Genomic DNA, 20810 nt, shown 5'->3' on the forward strand with positions numbered 1-20810 from the left:
GGGTTGCCGTCCGGGGTTCTCCAATATGGCGGACCATCTCGCACATGCGCACTGCAGATCGGGCAGAGCTGCAGATCGGGTAGTGACAGGCCGTGCAGATATGGTACCTACACCGGAAAGACCTGTTCCCATTGACTTGGGAAAGTACGGAGCCCCCTCGGGGACATGGAGAAGAAGAAAAAAATGTATTTGCGAGATCTCGCAAAACCTTTGCTCGCAATACTTTTCATTTAGCTCAATGTACTTCCTGGTCAGTTCAGCTGCTACGGCAACACAGAAACCACAACAATGGAGCGGTTCATCGATTTTACTTTGAGCTTGGCCAAATATATAAAATATTATAAAAAAAAAAAAAATTATATAAAGATATAACATCAGTGCTTGGCAATAGGCACGGGTTTCACACATAGACTGTATATATAAAGGGTTTCACATAAGTGAAGACACCTCAAGAGTACACTCAGAGCGAGGGGACATGCACGTCCCTCTGAGCTGAGTTATTGACAGATTCGAATTTCGCGGATCAATAACTCATGAACATAACGTTGTAAAAATACAAACAACATGACTTTACAATCATAGCAAGATAGACAACGAGCTACAGAGTGGTTTTTATCAGAACAGTTCGATACGCGCCGTCATCCGAGCTAAACATCAAGAATTGGTCACAATCTGCAGCTTGAGGAGGGAGAGGAGTGCTTAGGGACCGTCTACAAACTGCAACGGGGTTTTCCGAGATCTCGCAAAGGTTTTGCAATATCTCGCAAAACAATTTATTTTATTTTTTTAAATAATTTGTTTTACTTCTCCATGTCCCCTAGGGGGCTCCGTAGGAAAGAGACGTCTGTAAATCATTGGATACTTTTTTTTAAACTAAATAAACTACCAAGTATGAATATTTGTATAACCCTTATTAAAAACATTCGGTCCTCACTCCTCAAGTTGTAAAATGTGCTAATAACGTTATTCTGAGAATTATTTTCCTCGGCATTATGAACGCGCATCTAACCCATGGGGCCGCGCCGCCCAGCACATTCATGTGACGTGTTCAGTATGAGTTTTATCTTTGCCCATAGATGCACAATAAATACGGATTATATGATTATATGAATACTTTCGTGACGTTTCGCTCTCTCAAAAGTTGGGCCATTTTGTCTTCATGCGCCAATGAGCAACTCTCATAGGAATTAACGAGGCCTCCACGCTGTATCCAGTTCTTATTATACATCCATGCTCATACCCCTCTTTTTCAGCCCTGTTAGAGAAACGCGGATTTTGGGTCCTTAGCTTGAAAAAAAAGAGGAGGCGGAGCTAATGCCTGATCAGAATTCTACCAGAGATAAAGTTAAATTCTGCTGTGATAAAACGCCATCCTGTTCTAAACCACATCAAGGATTATTTCTGAAACAGTATGGAGCTCAAATGCTTTTTCTCTTGCGGGATTAACACAAGGTGAGTTCATTTTTTTATTTCCTGCTTTTTAAACACATGTGCTTTACAGTAGGCTACAGGTTAGCTCTGAGTGTTAGCGAGGCTTGCTAATGTAACAAAGACGAGATTACGTCCAAAACACGTCAGGCAGTAGGCTTGTTTGAGACGAGCTGCGGGATCGTCTCGAAAGTAGACGAGAATAGCCGATCGCAGCCGGGCCGGGGAAGGTCTCAAAAAGCTCGCCTGAACTTCCTGAAGTTGGACAGCTCGGAGTCGGCTTCTTCTTCTTCTTCTTCTTCTCTCTGTTTTTTGGCGGATTGCAAACAACTTTAAGGTGCATACCACTACCTCCGGAGTCGGCTTGACTCGGTTTGCATTTATAAAGAATGCACACGTGTTTAATCGTTAATGTCAAATATGTAGGCTACTAAGTAAATACATGTGTTCCTGCTCAAGATTAGATTCAACTCTATTGTTATTGCACAGATTACAGGTACTGAGTCAACGAAATGCAGTTTAGCTTCTAACCAGGAGTGCAACAAGCAGTAAAGTGAAAAGTAATGTACACAATCTACAGAATAAAATATAGAATGAATTGAATGATGAATAAACAGTGAGGGGTATGTATACACTAGATATACACAGCAGCCTGTGAGCAGTATGAACAGTGTGTATGAATATGCTAAGATATATAAAGTGTGAAAACGGTAAGCAGTGCAAGTATAGTATAAAATATATAGATATTAATTTCATGATGATAAACATTGTGGAACAATGATGAAAAATGTGAATGGAAGTGGCGACGTAAAACTGACACAAAACGTCTTTGTCCCGCGGCATTTCAACGTCTCATGTAGGCGAGCCTCCAGAGCAAGTCGGACAAAATGACTAACCATCATGCAACGCACTAGCAAGACGTTGATCGCAATTGCGCAGGTCTGCGCAGGTCTCGCTTGTCTCAAACAAGCCTATTGTTTCAGATAGCAAGTTTCTGTGGGTCGTCCGCCGATTTGACGTCATATCGGCAGCAAATCTGTATCCGTTCGTTGTACCCCCGTTTTTAAAAGATTTTTGTACGGAGGAAAAGAGAAAGGGTTTTATTTGCTTACATATTTATGTATAAAGGACATCAAAAAGTGCATTTTGCACTTTTTAAATTAATACCTGAAATATTAATACCAACATGTAGGGTATACTGGAGCCTAATGTACAGTTGTATAGTGTTACATATTATTGCATTATACATTATTTTTTTATATTGAATCAACCTCATTTATATCAACAATTATATTATGATTCTGAACAAAAAGTGAAAAGTAAAACTCCCATGACAGGTAGGCTTTGTTGTTGATGGAAAGTTAAAACAAATCATCACCGTAAAACAACAATACAGTACTCTGCAGCTATATATAGATGGATATGTATTGTAAGGTGCAAATCTAAGGTATCATACAGTAAATATTTATGATGTATTTATTGTTGATGCTTGTGAACATTTTCCTCTCCATCTGGCTTCCTTGTAGGAATTTTCTCTGTATCATTTTGTCATTTCTCTGTATTTCAGTCAATAATCTTATCTCTAATTCGTACCAAGTCCAGTGGTTATGAAACCTACATCAACTGACTGTGTCACCCCAGTTGAAGAGGTGAATAGATTTTGCTGAGCCGTTTTGAAGCAATGAGTGGTCTGACTCTAACCTAGGTCCAGATGACATGCAAGACACAATCAGGCCCTATTGATTTAGGCTACTTTGCATGCATTTGGTAAATGACTTTGACTTGTAGAAATGAACTCCCTAAACTCGTTCATATAAGTGCTCATTAATGTAATTAGCTCTTAATAGCATAAGAACCCGGACCCATTTCTATTTTTGGGAAAATTAAGGGGAACATAATTTAGACTAAATAGATCACCTAGAACACATTTCTGACAAGTAACCCCCCTAGTGTCAACTATCTGAAATGTGACATATATGCCACATTGGGCTTTAATAATAAAATAACTATTATATATAACTTCATTAATGAGGATGATTTTATGGTTTTAATTAGTTTGAACATTCTTTGAATTGAAGAATAAAGAATATATTAACTAAATATAATTGAATCAGCTAAATTATCTGAGCAGACCATAATCAAATTTTTAATTGTGATAAGAAATATATGTCACTTTGGGTTTACTGTGAAAGTTTAGGGTTAAAGTCCAGATGTGACACCAGTGTTACAGCGATGTTTGTCTCATTTGTTTCATATCAATTTGATCAATAGATGTTTCCACAACAGGTTAAATGTAATAAAGGACATGTTACGTAAGCATTTTAATTCTAAAATGGCTTGAATTTGACCTTTAGCAACAACAAAAAACGCTTTTTAAATGCAGCTAGTTAGGTCACATGTGTTAGTCTGGCAAATGGACATCTTGGACATGTTGCTATGGGAACAAACAATCACATGACCTGGACCATGACCCACCAGACTGTTCAGTGTGTAAGGGACTTCATGAGATAAAATAAAGGCTAAAGCTTTGAAAGGTGCTATATAAATAAACTTGCCTTGCCTTGCCTTGCCTAAAGCGGTATAAGGAACTTTCCAGAACATTTAAAGTTCATGTGGCACCCGTGTCACGGTGGGTCCTTATGGGGTAATCAAATCCTTTTCATAAATCCCACTTTTCATTTACTTTTTTTGATGTTTTTAATGTACCTCCATGTTTTCTGCTTGTCTTAACTGATCGTATTCACTGATTTGGGGTTTTGATGTTAAAGCACCATTAGTTTGGTCTGTGGACATACAAAAACACCACATGTTACACATTGAACAATATTGATCTGATCTACTTCTTTCACAACACAATTGAGTAACCACAGTTCTTGAAGACCAGCAGAATGTCATCTTCAAAGAATGAACTATGACCAGGCAAGCAGCAGCGACGTAGAAGTAGCTGCAGCAAAGCAGCAGCAAGCAATGCATAGAGAGATATCTGGCAGGTTAAATAGAGCGGCATATTAAGGAGACTGTTTGGTTGGCTGTAGAGTGGCAAGGGGCGTTATGTATGAATGCAGCATAAGTGCTCGAGTTGACTGCCTGAACTACTAGCTCGCAGGCTTCGCCCCATTTATGGCCATTTGCTCGAGGACAATAAGATATTTTGTACGTACTGTAATCACTCTCCTCAGTGCTGCTGTGACTCTTGTGAAATGTTACTGTCAGGCTTTCTTCTTCTGCCTGATTAACTTATCTCTAGTTCACCTCTGTTGTAATCCTGATCCAATAGCTGTCACATATCACTCTTAGTTTAAAGGTTCACCAAAAAGGAAAAAACATCAGTCTTTATGTAAGTTTATCAGAAGAATGTGTGCCTGAGTGTCCCAGGCATACCTTTGAACAGATATGACAAAGCCTGAGGCCGAGAAATAAGTTAATGTAGTTTCAGGCAAATTATAATTAAATAAAAGTTATGAAGAACATTGTACAATTGGACACAGCATTTAGCCTGACCTTAGGCTTTAACTGTCTCATAGATAGACATCTTATGTATTTTGGTTGTATTCAGATCCTTTCCTTTAGCAGAAGTACTTATACCACACTATAATAATACAACATTACTATTTCCTGCAAAGTTAGTCACTGAAAATGCTGCAGAAGTAAACTAGATATAGAAATGATTAGGTATGAATAAAACATTTGAGACACTGAAATGTAATGCAGACATTTTAATGTTATCTGATACAGCTGTAATATTTAAAATATAATTCAGTATGGCATGAAATGGCATAGAATAAGATCATATAGGGTATAAAAAAAAAAGCTTCAGCTTTAAGACATTCGCTAATGTAGTGATAAAACTGTGATAAAAAAGTGCTGTAAAAAGCAGCAGGTGACTAAGGTTTCGATTCTGTGTGAATATGAATCATGTTGTTCAGTAGTCAAGGGACAAAGGCTCACTTGCCTTCATGTATTTGTGAACGTTATAGTGTAACCTTTGTTCAAAATATCAGTAAAGAACTACAGAGTATTCACTTATTTTTTAACAATGAATTGACTTAAAGATAATGGTTTTGGAACATTACAAAATAAAAACAGGATAGCACACACAACTGAAATACAAATATTAAATAAGTAATCCCCTTGCTTTGCTGAAATAAGTTTGTTTGTGAACTGCCCTTTGAGCACTTCAGACAAGCAATTAAAGTTGTCTTTTTGAAAATCAAGATATGTGAAGAACATTAATATATGTTCACATTACTAGTTTGTGAAATGTTTTAACCTTTGGCCTGCCACACAGACTACTCAAACTTTGGAACCAGGGCAACACATTCGCAAGTCCTGGTAGTCACATCAGTGAGGTTGGAGGAGTATAAAAAGCCAAGGGACCACGGCATAAGAATTAGTCTTCACAGAAAGAGGAAGACTCTACAGGAGTTTTATACTAGCCAAACATGGGGAGTATCAAGCTCTGCCTTTTGCTGCTGCTGGGCACATCCACACTAGCCCGTAAGTATTGTGTTTTTATATAAAAATAAAGAAAATAGAATTTAAGGATGCAGTTTTAAATTATTAATGTTAGTTTATTTGAGAGAAACATGTAGTGGCTTTTAACAGGGTAATTCCCTTTAGGATGTTGCTGTTGACAATATTTCATAGCCTGTTTTGTACTTTGCTTTAATTTTATTCAAATCCTTTTCAAATTTGACGACAAGCTAAATTCAACGTTAAGAGCACGAATATAAATAATTAGAGCTTTATAATGATTTAAAATATTCTTAACTTTTCGAATGTCTTGAGTTGAACCTTCGTAGCAGTTTTTTAAATGTCATATAAACAATGTGTGCTTCCTTTACAGAGCAAGATGTGGGAAGTGTTGATGAACAATCCCCTGTTTGCCCATGTGAGTTTCTTTTTCAATATTGAAATTGTTTTATTGATTATTATAAGATGTGATTTAACTTAGTAAATGCACAAAAAAAAGTGATTTGCCTCTTTGAATCCTATCGATAACCGAACATGTTAATAACCATTTGTCATGTATTCTTAGTTTTCAACTATTTAAAGGCATATCAAGTCTGTGTATTTCCTATAGAATGTCAAAGAGATGTTCAGTGTATTAAACTTTAACATGACAGAGATCTAACTGATGTTTAAAACATTTCAGTGGCAAAACGATTCAAGAACTTCCGGCGTTTTGTGTACGACTATGAAGCTGAGACCTCTAACGGCGTGAACGGAGCTAATGACAACAAGAGCGGCCCCAAAGTCTCCTGCAAAGTATGTCGTGACCATTACTGCTAGCTGTGACTCTAAAGTAGAAACAATAGTCCTAATGAAATGTTTAATCTGCTGCACAGGTTGAAGTTGAAGTGCCCCAGACCTGTAGCTTCATCCTGCGCACAACAGAGTGCTCTCTGAGCGAGATCTCTGGCGTGGACACAGAAGGAAACGCAGTGTATCGTCCTGCCGATGAAAATCAGGCTTTCACATCTGCCATGGCCAAGTAAGTTGTTATGTTTCCAGCTAAAATGTAAAACTCATCTGTGCTATTTAGCTCTTAATCTGGGGCTGTATGATCAGAAAAGTGGCTAATGATAGGAAAACCAAAGTAAAGGGATGGGCTGAAGGGCAGGTTGTCAATAATTATGTGTCCACGTCAACAGGAACGCTTTGAAGATTACAGTTGAAGGACACCTCCGTGTTCAACTCTACCCCGAGGATGACGAGCCTGTCAACATCCTGAACATCAAGAGAGGAATCGTCTCTGCTCTCATCGTGCCAGTAATGGAAGAGGAGAAGAACAAACAAATGGTAGCTCATCTTACTGTTTTACTGCCTTCTTTTTGTTTTGTTAGTATTTACAGCAGTTTCCAATCAATTCAGGACAGGGTAGAGCTTGATCCTGATCATGTTGTAAGCTCATGCTAAGATAAAGAAATTGCATAATAGAGAAGATAAGCGGTGCCTGTCACAGGTGATAAAACCTCATGTAATCATGTTCTCTCGATGACACTCTTCAACTGCAGGGCAAAGTCCTAGATAAGTTCATCTTGCCTCACCTGCTCTCATAATGGGGGCAATCTTTCAGATCAATTGATAATCAGATTCAAGGACCAACAAGCAACTTGGTGTTTTTGAATTGTTTCCTCAGTATTGATGATGCTTCTTGTAATTTTCAGGCCACCATTCATGGAATATGCCCCACCGACTTCAGCGTCATCACCACAGAGGATATCGCCACCGATGTGACTGTCAGCAGGGATCTGTCCCAATGTGACTTTTTCATTGCCCACAGGCAGGTCACCAGTCCTCTGGCCCTCATCACAGGCATGGTAAGTGATTAAGTTACATTTTCATGGTATAAATCCACTTACAAAGCTAGTAAAATAAACACTACTTACTATTGACGTGAAGCTTTGAGATGCTATTTTCATATTATTTTCATTACTTTCCAACAGTCTGCTCTTGAGAATCTAACAAAAATGTGTTTGTCTCTTCACCATCAGAACTTCCCTCTATCCAAGATGATTAGCAGCACCCAGACTTGCAACTACCACTTTGACAACCAGAAGAAGCACATGACCAGCGGTACCTGCACAGAGAAACACATCTTCCTGCCCCTTTCCTACCAGTAAGTTTAAGAAAAAATAATGCAGGAAACAATTGAGGAGTATCTGATTCACAAAAACTTATGGTATCAAAGTGACTTTTTTCTAAAGGGGATTGAGCGCCATGCTACTGTAACAAAAAAGTGATTTCCTTTTGTACATAGTTTAGGGAATTTCCTAATTTAATATATGCTTTAAACAGAGGCTCCAAATTGGTACACAAAGGCTCAGTGAATAGAAGTGAAAATGTATTGTAAAGTAAAGTAAACATTTTGTCGAATGTCAAAAAGCAATATCTAGTTTTTATGGGATCAAAGAATGTAGTCATGATCCCATTGGCATCCAGGAATAAGTTAAACTGAGTAAGTGAACTAAGGGGGGTGGGCTCTTTTCTAAACTTAGTCTGAGTAATATTGGTGTGTAAAATGAAGTGTAATAATTTCCTATTTATGACTAATTTGTTGAATTTGTCTCATCTTCCGCAAACAGAAATGAATATGGAATTTCTACTGTGGTGAAGCAGACTGTGACTCTGAGAGAGACCTCCAAGATCAATGACAGAATCTTTGAACGCGGTGAGTGTTACAAGAAAAATAAATTAAAAAATGCTCAGTGCTTTAAATGCATTACATTTGTTGCATGCATTTTCTCACCTTTTCTTCTGTGATGACTCTTTACAGATGAGAACAAGTTTGTGGAGCTGGCCATGGATGTTGCTGACGATAAGTCCCCTGTGCAGACCAAGGATGCTGTCATTGCCACCATGCAGCAGCTGAACACCCTGTCACAGACCACTGAGGGTGAGGAACGCGCCAGCCTCTTCCACAAGCTGGTGTCTGAGCTGCGTGGCCTGAAGGTCGACGTACTCGGATCTGCTACTGTTGAGATGATGGACATGTCCGAACCTCTGGCATGGCAAGCTTTGGCTCAGTGCGGCACCCCAGAGTGCACCAGCGCCATGCTGAAGGTTCTCAGGACCTTCATTGATAATGCTCTTGAGGTCGATGCCAGTGTCTACGCCCTGGGACTGCTGCACAACCCCTCCTCTCTCATGGTGAAGGACATGCTGGCAATGGCTCAGTACAAGCAGAGCAAACCCATCATGTATGCTCTGAGCAATGCAGTGAGGAAGTAAGTAAACCTTTATTTGTTTCTTTTTTTTAATCTAAAGAAAGTCCTCTTCAATACTCTAGCAGTGAGTGGTGGTTTCTGTTGAAAATTAATGTCAAACTTTGTCTCTAGACTGTACAGGATTGAAGGTGTCACCCCCGAGATCTCTGCTGTCTCTGAGTTCATGTCCTCCCTGCTGGGCGCAGACTGTGCTGGGGATAAAGATCTGACCTTCCTGACCTTGAGGGTATGTACCCATCTTGTACACACAGGCCCCTTAAAAACTTAAAAACTTAAAAAGGCACCATCCAGTTCCACGTTTTTTCTTACTATCGATACTATTCCATCCAGGTTGTTGGTAATATGGGAGATGCAATGGAGGCAGCCGACCCTGCAATTAAGAACACCCTGCTGAAGTGCATGAGACAGCCTGCAACCACACTGTCTGTACAGCTGGCTGCCATCCAGGCTTTCAGACTTATGTCTCCTACTGATGAGGTAACTAACGCCCCCCTCCACAGATGAACACTTGCTTGAGTCCCAATTTGATGGTGTTATTGAGATTCCGCAATGACTAACACTGTTGTTTTTCCATCCAGATTCGCTCTAACCTCCAGAGGGTCAGCCAGTACCCCAAGGGTGCTGTGCAGAAGCGCCTGGCAGCTTACCTGATCCTGATGAGAAATCCCCAGGATAGTGACATCGAGATAGTGAAGAAGCTGCTGAATCAGGAGCAGAACATGCAGATCAAGTCCTTTGTTACCTCCCACATTTACAATATCATTTCCTCCACTGATCCAGAGACCATGAAGTAAGAATGGATCACCTTTCAACTAACAGCACAATAAATGCTTTATTTAATGGAAATAATTTGGTCATGTAACAACCAAACTTCCTAAATTCAGCTGATATTTAATATTCTGTTTCATTATTTCTCCAGGCTTGGAAAGAGGATCGTGGATGCCCTGGAGGACACTGAAGTCGCCACACACAGTGACTACAGCACAAAGTCTCGCAACTACAAGCTGGGCATGGCCAATGAGAATATGCAGGCCGCCATTCAGGGCAACATGGTCTTCGATCCCAGTAGCCAGTTGCCAAGAGAGGTGCTGCTGGAAACTACCCTGCAAGTTTTTGGTTTTGACATGGATCTTTGGGAGGTATGTAACACTGTAGGTCATAATAATCATCAATGTGTTGCTGTTTCAAATAGTTGTTTTACCCTTACTGGCAGAAAACTATAGAATAGGTGTTTTATTACTATTTGGTCTGTTGGACTTTTTAACAGTATACCAATCTGCCCCTTAAATATCATTCGTCCTTGAGGCAGACTTAAACACACTAAACCCACACTGTTTCTGAACTAATCTTACTTTTTTTTAATAGATTGGCATGGAAGGAAAGGGCCTTGAGCCAACCATTGATGCTTTGTTTGGAAAGAACGGGTTCTTCCCTGACACATTGGGAAAGGTTATGTACTGGACTTTGGAGAAGATGCCACCAAAGATAAAACAGGAAATGGATAAATGGGTATCTCCCATGGACACAGAGGGGCGCAAGGTATATATTGTGTTTAATTTATGTTTAACTTTAATGTATGTTTAACTCTATCAGTGAAGTTGTCATTTTTACTGATATCACCACATCTAATACAAACGTTGTTACACAGGTTCCCGAAAATCTTGTAAGAGAAATTGTTCGCAACTTCAACAAGCTGGTAAAGGATCTGCAGAGTCAAGAGTCCCCAGAGGCCATGGCCTACCTGAAGATTATGGGAGCTGAGCTTGGCTTCATCAAGGGCAGCGAACTGAAGTTTATTGCTGATAATGCACAAATGTATGCAGAGATTTTCCTGAAGATCATTCCTTCCCAGGTACTGTTCTATACTGTTGTTGTTGTTGTTGTTGTTGTTGTTGTTGTTGTTGTTGTTGTTGTTGTTGTTCTTGTTCTTGTTGTTGTTGTCAACTTAATATAGTATTTTTATTTTTCCACATCAAGATAGATTTCATGTTAACCATTTTTATTTTTTTTAATCAGGTTATGGCTAAACTGATGTCCAACACTGACAATGAGCTCTTTGCCCATTACATCTTCATGGACAACAAATTCATCATGCCAACAGCATCCGGCATGCCTCTGACATTTGCTCTGTCTGGCACCTTCACTCCTGGAGCAAAGGGAGGCATTCGCATGGCTCCAAACATGGTACATTTTAAACCTACCCTTTATTGATGTTCTTCCTCAATTATGTTGTATTTTATATATATATATATCTCAATAACAATTGTTGTTCTATTATATTAGCAGTTTCATTTTACATTATTTAATAACTGTAATGTATTAAATCAAACATGTTGTTTATTTAACAGCAGGAGCTGTTGTTCAAGCCCTCTATTGGAGTTGAGTTTGTGACTAAGATGGGAGTCCATGTCCCTGAATTCGTTGTGTCCGCTGTTGAGATGCACACCAACATTTACCATGAAAGCACACTCAATGCCAAGATTACCATGGAGCAAGGCCAGGTCAAGCTTTCCATCCCCGCCCCACAGGGCACCACAAGAGTTTTGAGCATCAGGTAACAAAAACCATAAAGTACATAAATACATGTTATATTTCATAAATTAAAGAGTTTTAGAAGTAAATGGCAGTATTTCTTTCTGCATTTTAAACAGCAATATTGGAAAATGGAAACTGATGTTTGTTGTTTTTTCTTTGAAATAGCAATAAAGTGATGATTGTGGGCGCTGGCCAGTCTGCAGTGATCCCCCACACAGAGGGTGAATCAAGCTGCAGACCTCTCTTCTCTGGAGTCAAATACTGCACCGAAACAATCCGCGCCACAACTGGTGATAAGACTGCTGTTCCTTACTTCCCCCTGAATGGAGAGACCAAGTAAGTTGTTCATTAAAAATATGTCAATTTCATATCATTTTAATATCTCCTCTGTAATTTACTCGTTTGTCAGTAAGAACATATATACTGTTTAGTAGAAGCAATCAGTCAGAAGTCTAATACACAATTACTTCTAGACCCACAGTACAACTTCATAGAAGTTGAGAGAGAGACTTAAACTTTGTTTTCATCACCCTAGGTTTGCTTTGGACATCAAGCCCTCTGACGAGGTCTCTGAGTACACAGCCACCATCGCCTACAAACTCCTCAGGGAAGGAGAGGAGGGTCTCCAGAAAATCGATTCTCTGACATTGGCTCTGAGAGCTGAGGGTATGATCATCTTTTTGAGAAAAAACCTTCATAATTATAAAAGTTATTTTATGTGGCATTCTAACGTCCTTATTCATTTTATAGGTTTACATTAGTAATCAAGTTATACTTTTGCTTGCTATAGGTTCTCAGCCATCCGAGGCCACAGCCACTATGAAGTACAACAGGAACAAGAATGCCTTCACCACCCAGATCCAGGTACCTGACTTTGATGTTGAGGCCGGCGTTAAGATTAGCATGACTGACAGCATTGCTAAAGGCCAATCCATTGTCCTCGAGATCTCCAGCAAGAACGTGCCCCAGCTCTCTCTGATTGGCAGTGCCAAGTGAGTAAAACAAGCTAAAATATTTGCTTAACACATCTACATTTTAATATAACTCAGAGCTGAGTACTGTTACATGTCAACAACAGCAAATGCATGTTTTTATATAGTGGTATTAACTGAATTGTTTTTTTTTTAAATAATCACAGGCTTCAGGCCATGACTGATGGCATGATGCAAATTCAGTTGTTGGTCCCCTCAATGAAGACTGACGCTGCTATCACTGCTACCATGAGAAATGCTGATGTTCTCACCCTTGAGATCAAGAGTGATGTCAAGCTCCCAGAGACCTCCTCCATTCAGGCAGTCATATTCAAATATGGTATGTCTGTTTGAAAAAAATATTTTAAAATGTCTTTAAAGATAGATGTTGACAAAACAATGTCTCAAATGGAAACATAAAATGTGAAATGGTTTGTATCTCAGGTGAAGACCAGGCGGAGGTTCAGCTCACGTCCAACATGAATGCAGATACTAAGATCCTGGTGCCTTACACTGAAGCCGTCCAGGCCTGGCTCGGGCAGCTTGCAGAGGATGTCATGGACCAGCAGGTTGTCAAGACCGACATGAAAGTGCGTCATGTCATCAACAAGGCAGTCGAGGTGAAACAAGTATAATAATTACAACAATTTGAGCAGACCTTGTTCTAGTTCTTGTTGTAGACTAAAGCATGAAAACTGTGCTGCTTTTTTATCAGGCCAGTGATATCTGGATTAACAAGATCTCAGCTGATGTTCCCTATGTTGAGACTCTGAGGAACAAGATTGCAAGTGTGGAAATGCCCTCCATGCCTGAAAATCTATTCATGAACCTGTAAGTAAACACCACATTTAATAGTATGAATGTATATACATTTTTGCAAATGTCCTTAAAAGTTTAATGTCTGTTTAAAGTTACATAATAATAAATGTTCCTCTCTAATAATTTCACCAGGGATAGCAACATCATATACAAGTTCAACCAGGAGCGTTTGGCCATCACTGTCCCCCTGCCTCTAGGAGGCAAATCATCTGAGGAGCTAAGGATTCCTTCAATGGTCAATTCTCCACACATCTCCGTGCCTCAGCTGGAAATCGACTTTGCCTCACGGGAGATCCAAATCCCCACTTTTACCATCCCTCTTGAATATGATCTCAGCCTGCCTCTGATGGGGAAAATGGAAGCATTTGCCAAACTCAACAGCAACTATTATGACTGGGAAGCAACTGCATCTGCTGGTAACAGCAGTGAAGAGACTCCTAGCTACATGGCCAAGTTCAGCGTCATGGCTGAAAGTCCAATCAAACTTCTCTCCTTCTCAACTGAGGGTAATTTAATATTTATTCATGCTTTGATTTGTAGTTTTTTTAAATTTTCAGTTCAATTCTATAGACACAACAACTTATTTGATGCTAATTAATGTTTTACTGTTTTGTCTTTTTTTAAAGGAGCTGCAACAATCACTGACACAACAGAAGGCAATATGAAACTCAACATTGATGGTTCCATGAAGACCATGCTCCTGGAAACAGGTTTTAATGTGCTTGAAACCATTACCGTCACAGAGAGTGTATTGTCAACAGGAAGTTATAACATCTATGCCACCTCTCCTGTGGGTCTGGACACATCTCTGACTATTACCACCCAGGTCACCATAGATTCCAACATACTCTCTGGAGATATCAACACAGACGGAAGCCTGACTGTTGGACCCATGGCTGCCAGCACCACTTATCAACACACTTTCTCTGTTGAGCCAGCGAAGAAAGAAGCTAAACTGGAGAGTACACTGAGGGTGAACTCTGAAATCCTGAAGGTCGCCAACAAGATCAAGGCATCTTATGCAAACGAGGAACTTCTGATTGAGTCCAACACCAACATGAACACTGAACCAATCAAGCACACCACCAAAGTGAGCCTTAGCTACAAAGAGGTCAAGCTTACCATCCAGTCTGACTCTGTGACCAAGGCTGATGAGCGCATGGTTCGTAGCCAGATGGAGTTCTCTGCCTCTGATGGACAGGCCAGCCTCAGGATTGAGAATCAAGCTGATGACAGCGAGAACCGTGCCTACTCTTTGCTGACTGGGTCCCTGAACCCCTCCGGCTTGGAGATCAATGCTGATGCATCCCTGAACATCTTCTCAAGCCTTGCCTCTCACAAGGCAACCTTGGCCCTGAACCAGAATGGACTGACCACCAGCTGTACAACGACTGCTCAGTATAGCCCAATGACCTTCGAGAATGTTTTCCATGGTGGAGTTGACACATCTGGTGCTACCGTGTCTATCACCACCAAGGGAGCCGTTAAAGATAACAAGGCAGAGCTCAGTGTTGAAGGAAAGCTTGCAAGCAAAGAAGTGTATCTCAACTCCATCCTCAAGGGTGATCTCTTTGACATCAACACCCTGAACAGAGTGAACCTCAGACTGAATGAAGATGGCTTGATCATGTCCAATCAAATTGTTGGATCTCGCAATGAGATGAGGACCGAAAATATCCACTCACTGTCTCTCTCACTGGGATCTTTCACCCTCACCTCAAAGACTGACAACTTCCTTGACAACAGAAACTCATACATGCATGACATCACAGTTAACATGGAGCGTTTTACTGTTGCAGTTAATGTGAAAAACGACCTGAAGATCATGGAGATGAACTTGGTAAATGATGCCCATTTCAAGGCAGAGCCCTACAACCTGGAGCTGACTGGAACAATGAAGGGAGCGGTTTCAGAGGAAGAGCTGAAGCACACTTACGAAGTCAAGTTTGTCGATATGGTCCTCTCTGCAAAGTGCACTACAAATGGTAAACTCATGCATGCTCAGATGACACATACCACTGATATGGAGGTTGCTGGTCTGACCATGAAATTCGACAGTGTGGCTAACTTCAACTCACCAGCTCTCCGTTTGGACAGTAAAGTCAAAACTGTTGCTGAACCCTTCACTCTGAATATTGATGCCATTTTCAACTCGAATGGTGCAGCATATCTTTATGGTGAGCAGAGCGGTGAAGTATACAGCAAATTCCTCCTGAAGGCTGAACCCCTGTTGTTCACACAATCATTTGAGTACAGAGCCTCAACCAGCCATAAACTGGAGGACAGACCCATTATCAACACCAACATGGACAACAAGTTCAACAGCATGCTGAGTTTCCAAGAGCAAAGTGTCAGCCTGAAGATGGTATCCTCCGTGGATGAGCACAGTTTTGATCAAGAAATGAATGCCTTTAACAACGCAGAGAGATTGGGTATTGCGATGTCAGGAGCTGTTTCAACCCCCCTCTTCAGTGAGGCGAATCAAGAGTACGCCATCTCTGGATTTGTGAAATACGACAAGAACAGTGACAGTCACTTCATCCAGATCCCATTCATTGAGCATATGCCTGCAGTTATTGAAAATGTAAAGACCACAATGATGAGGATGATGGACCACAGCATTGAGATGCTGAAAGACTTCAACACCAAGTATGAGATCAGTGCCACAATGCAGAACAAAGTGTCAGAACTGAAGGATGTCATTGACAACTTTGACTTCAGCCTTTTTATCCAAGACCTGACAAAGTTTATCAACTCAATTGAAAACTACATGTCCAACCTCACAGGCAAATTCCCAACTGACAAAGTCATGAATGTGATCAAATCAGTGAAAGACGCCATCATGGCTTGGATCAAGAAGCATAACTTTGCTAACAACTTCCATATAATGTATGCCAAAGTAGAGGAGATCCTTTCTAGCTTTGAGGTGGAGAAGATCATTGGGGCCATTATGGATGAGGTTGTTAAAATTATGAAGCAGTATCAGGTAAGGGAAAAGATCCAGTCTGCATTTGCTGCTATCAAGTCAATTGACATCAAGCCCTTGCTCGAAAAAGTTATGGCACCTGTTCAGGACCTTGTGAATGAACTGTATACCTTTAACTTCAAACAGCTGATTGATGACATGACAGACTATTTCATGAGGATGGTTCAGAAAATCAGATCTTTTGATTATGACACATTCACTGTGGAGTTGAAAGAGAAAGTGGCAGATATGAGCAAGATTCCCTGTTTTGGTAAACTCTCCGGAGAGTTGAAAGTAAACATACCACAACTCAAACTTAAGACCACTGCTGACTTTGAGAACACCACAATTACATCAGACACACCAGAGTTCAAAATCAACCTTAACTCACAGGCTACATCTACTTTGCAAATCCTCGACTACACCATCGATGCCAGTGCTCATTTGGCTGTGCCGAAGATGAGTCGCCTGTCTTTCTCGGAGAACATTAAAATTGATCAGTCATGTTTCTCACTTGACCACAAGGGATCAATGACTCTCTATGGCCTGTCAGCTCAAGCTTCTGCTGACACTACTGGAAAAGTGAATACTAAGGTCTTTGTTGCCGAGCTGGTCAACAATGCATTCTTTGCAATGGAAAATGGAGTTTCTGCCACTGTGGAGACTGTCTACAAACATGACCTCAAAGTGCCCCTTTTCAGAAATTCCCAAATCATGGTAAATCAAAAGAATGTCCTCCAGATTGAAGCTGGAACTGCCCGTCTGACCGTTACCAATGTGGCCAATGAAAAATGGTCAGTGCCAATTTTGGACACCGTAGATGAGATAAACCACAAGAGTGACATGGAGGTGGTCATGGATCTCCACACTGCCAAAATGACTTTCACTGGAGCAACAGATAGCATCTTGTTCAAACTGAATCAAAATGTGGATGCTGAAATCTGCATCTTCCGCCACATTATTATTAATTCCAAGTTTGAGACAGAAACACCTTTCATGAAGGGAAGCGTTGCAGAGGTCAAGTTCCAGGCTAATGCTGGAGACATGAAAATTGATTTAACTGCCTCTCACAGTGTTGAGCTGGCAGGAAAGGTTGAAGGAACTCTCTCAAACTCTGCACTTGCTTTGATCACACCTAGTGAGCTTATGTTTGACACCAAGAACAAGGGAAATGTCAAGGTTACCCTTCCATTGAAGCTGTCTGGAAAGATGGATCTCCAGAATGACATGTCTTTGACCCTGAACTCTGAAACGCAGCAGGCTAAATGGAACGGTCTGGCTAGATTCAATCAGTACAAATACTCCCATCAATTCACCATGGATAATGATGACAGTGAAATCAAAATATTGTCCCAGATCAATGGAGAAGCAAATCTGGATATGCTAAAGGAGCCCATCACCATTCCAGAAATGACTGTGCCATTTATTGGTTTGACGACACCAAAAGTGGAAGACTACTCTCTGTGGGAAGACACTGGCCTGAGCAACCTCCTGATCACTACTCAGCAGACATTTGACATGAACTCCAAGCTGAAGTACATGAAGAACCCTGAGGTGATTACAATTGACATCAATGTGGAGCCACTCATCAATTTCATTAATAAGAATGTCAAGACTCTGCACAAGAAAGCGCTCATCCACAAAGATAAGGCTGCTGTTGTCCTGGTATCAACTTATGAAGAAGCCAAGGCAGAGTATGAAAAGTATAGCGTTGATTTGCCCAAAATCATTACAATTCCTGCATACAAAGTTCCTGTGATTAATGTCGAGGTGTCCTCATTCACCATTCCCCTCCCCGACGCCAGTCTCATCACAATGCCTGCTCTGCATGTTCCATCTGCCCTCAGCAAGCTGACTCTTCCAAAAATCACTCTGCCCAAAATTCAGAACATTAGAATTCCAGTACTGGGGGATCTGACCTACGAGTGCTCCATGAAAACAGCAATGGTTACTCTCAAAACTGATGCCAGCATCCTTAACCAGGAAAGCATTCTCATTAAATTTGACGCTTCCTCAACCTCTGAGTTTGAGATTCTGAATGGAAAGATTGAGGGCAACGCCAACCTGAACAAAGTTGGTGGAATTAAAATGACCTCTGTCCTGTCTGTGAAACATTTAATGTTTGAGGGAAACCATGAGAGCACTATCACCTTAAGCTATGAAAATGTGGATACTTCCATCACCAATTCAGCAAAGATCAATCTACCTGTCCTGACCATGGAAGTGTATCAGGCGATTACTGGAAATCCAGAGGAAGGCCTTGTTGTCTCTATGTCCACTCCATCTGCAGGACTTGTTGCACTTCAGATGCAGACTAAGCGCCCAGCTCAAATTAAAGCAAGAGTCTACGGTCGCTACCCGGTAAGATAACTTTTCCTTATTAATAACCTTTGATTGTGATTTCATTAAAAACAGTATATTTATTTTTAGTAATATATTTAACCTTTTTTCCTTTTACCCCACAGTCCGAGCCAACAAACGACATTGATATCTTTGGTCTGAAGATGTCTGTGATGAACTCTGAGAAGCTGAACCTTCAGACAACCTGGAACATGGAGATGCCATATGAGATGGTGCTGGGACTGAAGAAACAGGTGCCCGCAGTAATGGAAATGGTATCTGATCCTGCTGTCAACACATATAACACCATCTACAGACAAGCGAGAAGCCTTGAGGGTTCTTTTGAGCAGGCTAAAGATCAGGGTAAAGAGATGTTCAAGAGGGCAATTGACAACCTTGCAGCAGTAAACCCTTCTATTGTTATGACAACTGTCACAGATAAGACCATTTTGATCCTCCAAGAGTACCAAAAGAAAGTTGCAATCGTCCTTGATGCTGTTGTTAAATTCCTGAGAGAGACCAAGTTCCAGCTCCCTGGGTATGAACAGAGGCTGTCTGGGCTCGAGGCTTACCAGGAATTAAGTACTTTTATTGCTGATGTATCTGAGGAGGCTGTTCAAAGGGTTCCAGAGTATTTTGCCTCCATGTTTAAAGCGGTCCTTGATTATGTCCAAGCCATTGAATTCACTCTTCCTGGCTCTAACCACGTTGTCATTGGAAGAGAAGTTCTTGATGACTTGTTTGTAGCTTTGAAGAAAATTCAGGACCAAGTTATTCTCACTGTTAGGAAACTGGGGGAAATTCAGCTGGAAGATGTCATAAATAAATTATCTGGATTTGTGCAGTTTACCACTGAACAAAGTGAGAAGTTTCTGCAAACCCTTAAATCTCAAAATGTAGAAAAGCTCTCAAACTTTATGTCTGAAGTATACGATGATGCCATCAACTCTCAGGTCCTGGCTGATGTTACCAGGCAGGTTGAAGAGGCCCGCAAAATTGTTGTAGAATATCTTCAAGCTGTGAAAGCTAAACTCCAGATTATTTTGGCTGACATGTCTTTTGAACAGCTTCAAGCCGACATCCAGTCCTGGATTGACTTATTGGCAAAACGTGTGAACACTTTCCACAACAATGTCATTAAGACACTTAAGGAGAAAAGCCAAAGTATTGAACCATATGTGAGAGTAGGTGATAGACAGTTGGAAGTGAACATTCCTTTATCATTTTCCGCATAATTCAACCAACTGACCATGGCTAACCAGGATATATCTCAGTGTTTGTATTGACTGTATCTGTTGTGTAACCATAATGTTTATCTCTGTTCAGTTTTTCCAATTATTAATTTTGTTTGTTATTTCACAGTAGACTCCCAGTTGTTCTGGTCCTGCTGTGCTTTCTTTGTGTCTTGTACTATTTAAAAACAATATGTGGCCTTCAATAAAGACAATTTGTACTGCATATTTTACATCTCTTTGTATTTATTTTATATAATTGAACATAAGACTAAAACAAAACTTCTTTACAGACTTATAAAAGTAAGAATAACTTAAAATGCTAAAATGTTTACACCACAATAACATTTCTTCAGCTGTATTATTCCAGCTAATGTATGAATTGGTATTTTCCACACATTAAAAACAGTTTGATTTCAAGCTGCTTCCCTCAAAAAGACTATATAAAGGGTACAAAACCAACACAGCATACTGAACAGGTCGCAATAAAGTAACATTTGAAAAAGCTCACTATGCCCTGTCTTATGCCCATTAGTCATTTGTATCCTTGGGTCTAAATTTAGCAGAGACACAAATAGCATCTGTGAAACACATGTTCTCTTATCCCAAAACGATGAGAACAAGTGAGTCAGGTTGACAGTTGTTGTAAACATACTATTATATGTAAAAGCTAAGTCTTAAAATGGATTCACCCTTTGTAATGCATGAATTGTGTTTTTCTTTGTGATGGCTATTTGTTATAATCAATAGTGTTCAGTGTATTTACTTAATCAAAAGTAGCAATACAACA

General features: G+C 40.3%; 1 protein-coding gene across 1 annotated transcript; it reads left to right on the forward strand.

Annotated features, from left to right (window-relative positions):
* The first annotated feature begins 5811 nt into the window (after nt 1–5811).
* On the forward strand, nt 5812–20246 carry LOC307017132 (apolipoprotein B-100-like). The gene is made up of 26 exons (XM_079646645.1): nt 5812–5925; nt 6275–6319; nt 6584–6696; nt 6777–6922; nt 7083–7230; nt 7599–7751; nt 7926–8050; nt 8517–8602; nt 8708–9158; nt 9270–9384; nt 9489–9635; nt 9737–9948; nt 10078–10297; nt 10524–10697; nt 10807–11010; nt 11175–11342; nt 11507–11712; nt 11859–12029; nt 12229–12359; nt 12484–12685; nt 12832–13004; nt 13109–13284; nt 13380–13495; nt 13616–13989; nt 14110–18809; nt 18914–20246. Exons 1-26 carry the CDS (start codon nt 5871–5873, stop codon nt 20021–20023), a joined length of 9921 nt encoding a protein of 3306 aa, XP_079502771.1. The 5' UTR covers nt 5812–5870; the 3' UTR covers nt 20024–20246.
* Nucleotides 20247–20810: the final 564 nt, after the last annotated feature.

The sequence above is a fragment of the Notothenia rossii genome, assembly GCF_949606895.1.
Source record: "Notothenia rossii genome assembly, chromosome: 8".
Taxonomy (NCBI): domain Eukaryota; kingdom Metazoa; phylum Chordata; class Actinopteri; order Perciformes; family Nototheniidae; genus Notothenia; species Notothenia rossii.

What these genes read in the sequence shown, in the direction of transcription:
- LOC307017132 (XM_079646645.1), top strand. Translation starts at nt 5,871, where the DNA reads ATGGGGAGTATCAAGCTCTGCCTTTTGCTGCTGCTGGGCACATCCACA. An exon ending in ACAATCCCCTGTTTGCCCAT is followed by an intron (nt 6,320 to 6,583) that starts GTGAGTTTCTTT and finishes AAAACATTTCAG; the next exon opens with TGGCAAAACGATTCAAGAAC. An exon ending in TTGACATGGATCTTTGGGAG is followed by an intron (nt 10,298 to 10,523) that starts GTATGTAACACT and finishes TTTTTTTAATAG; the next exon opens with ATTGGCATGGAAGGAAAGGG.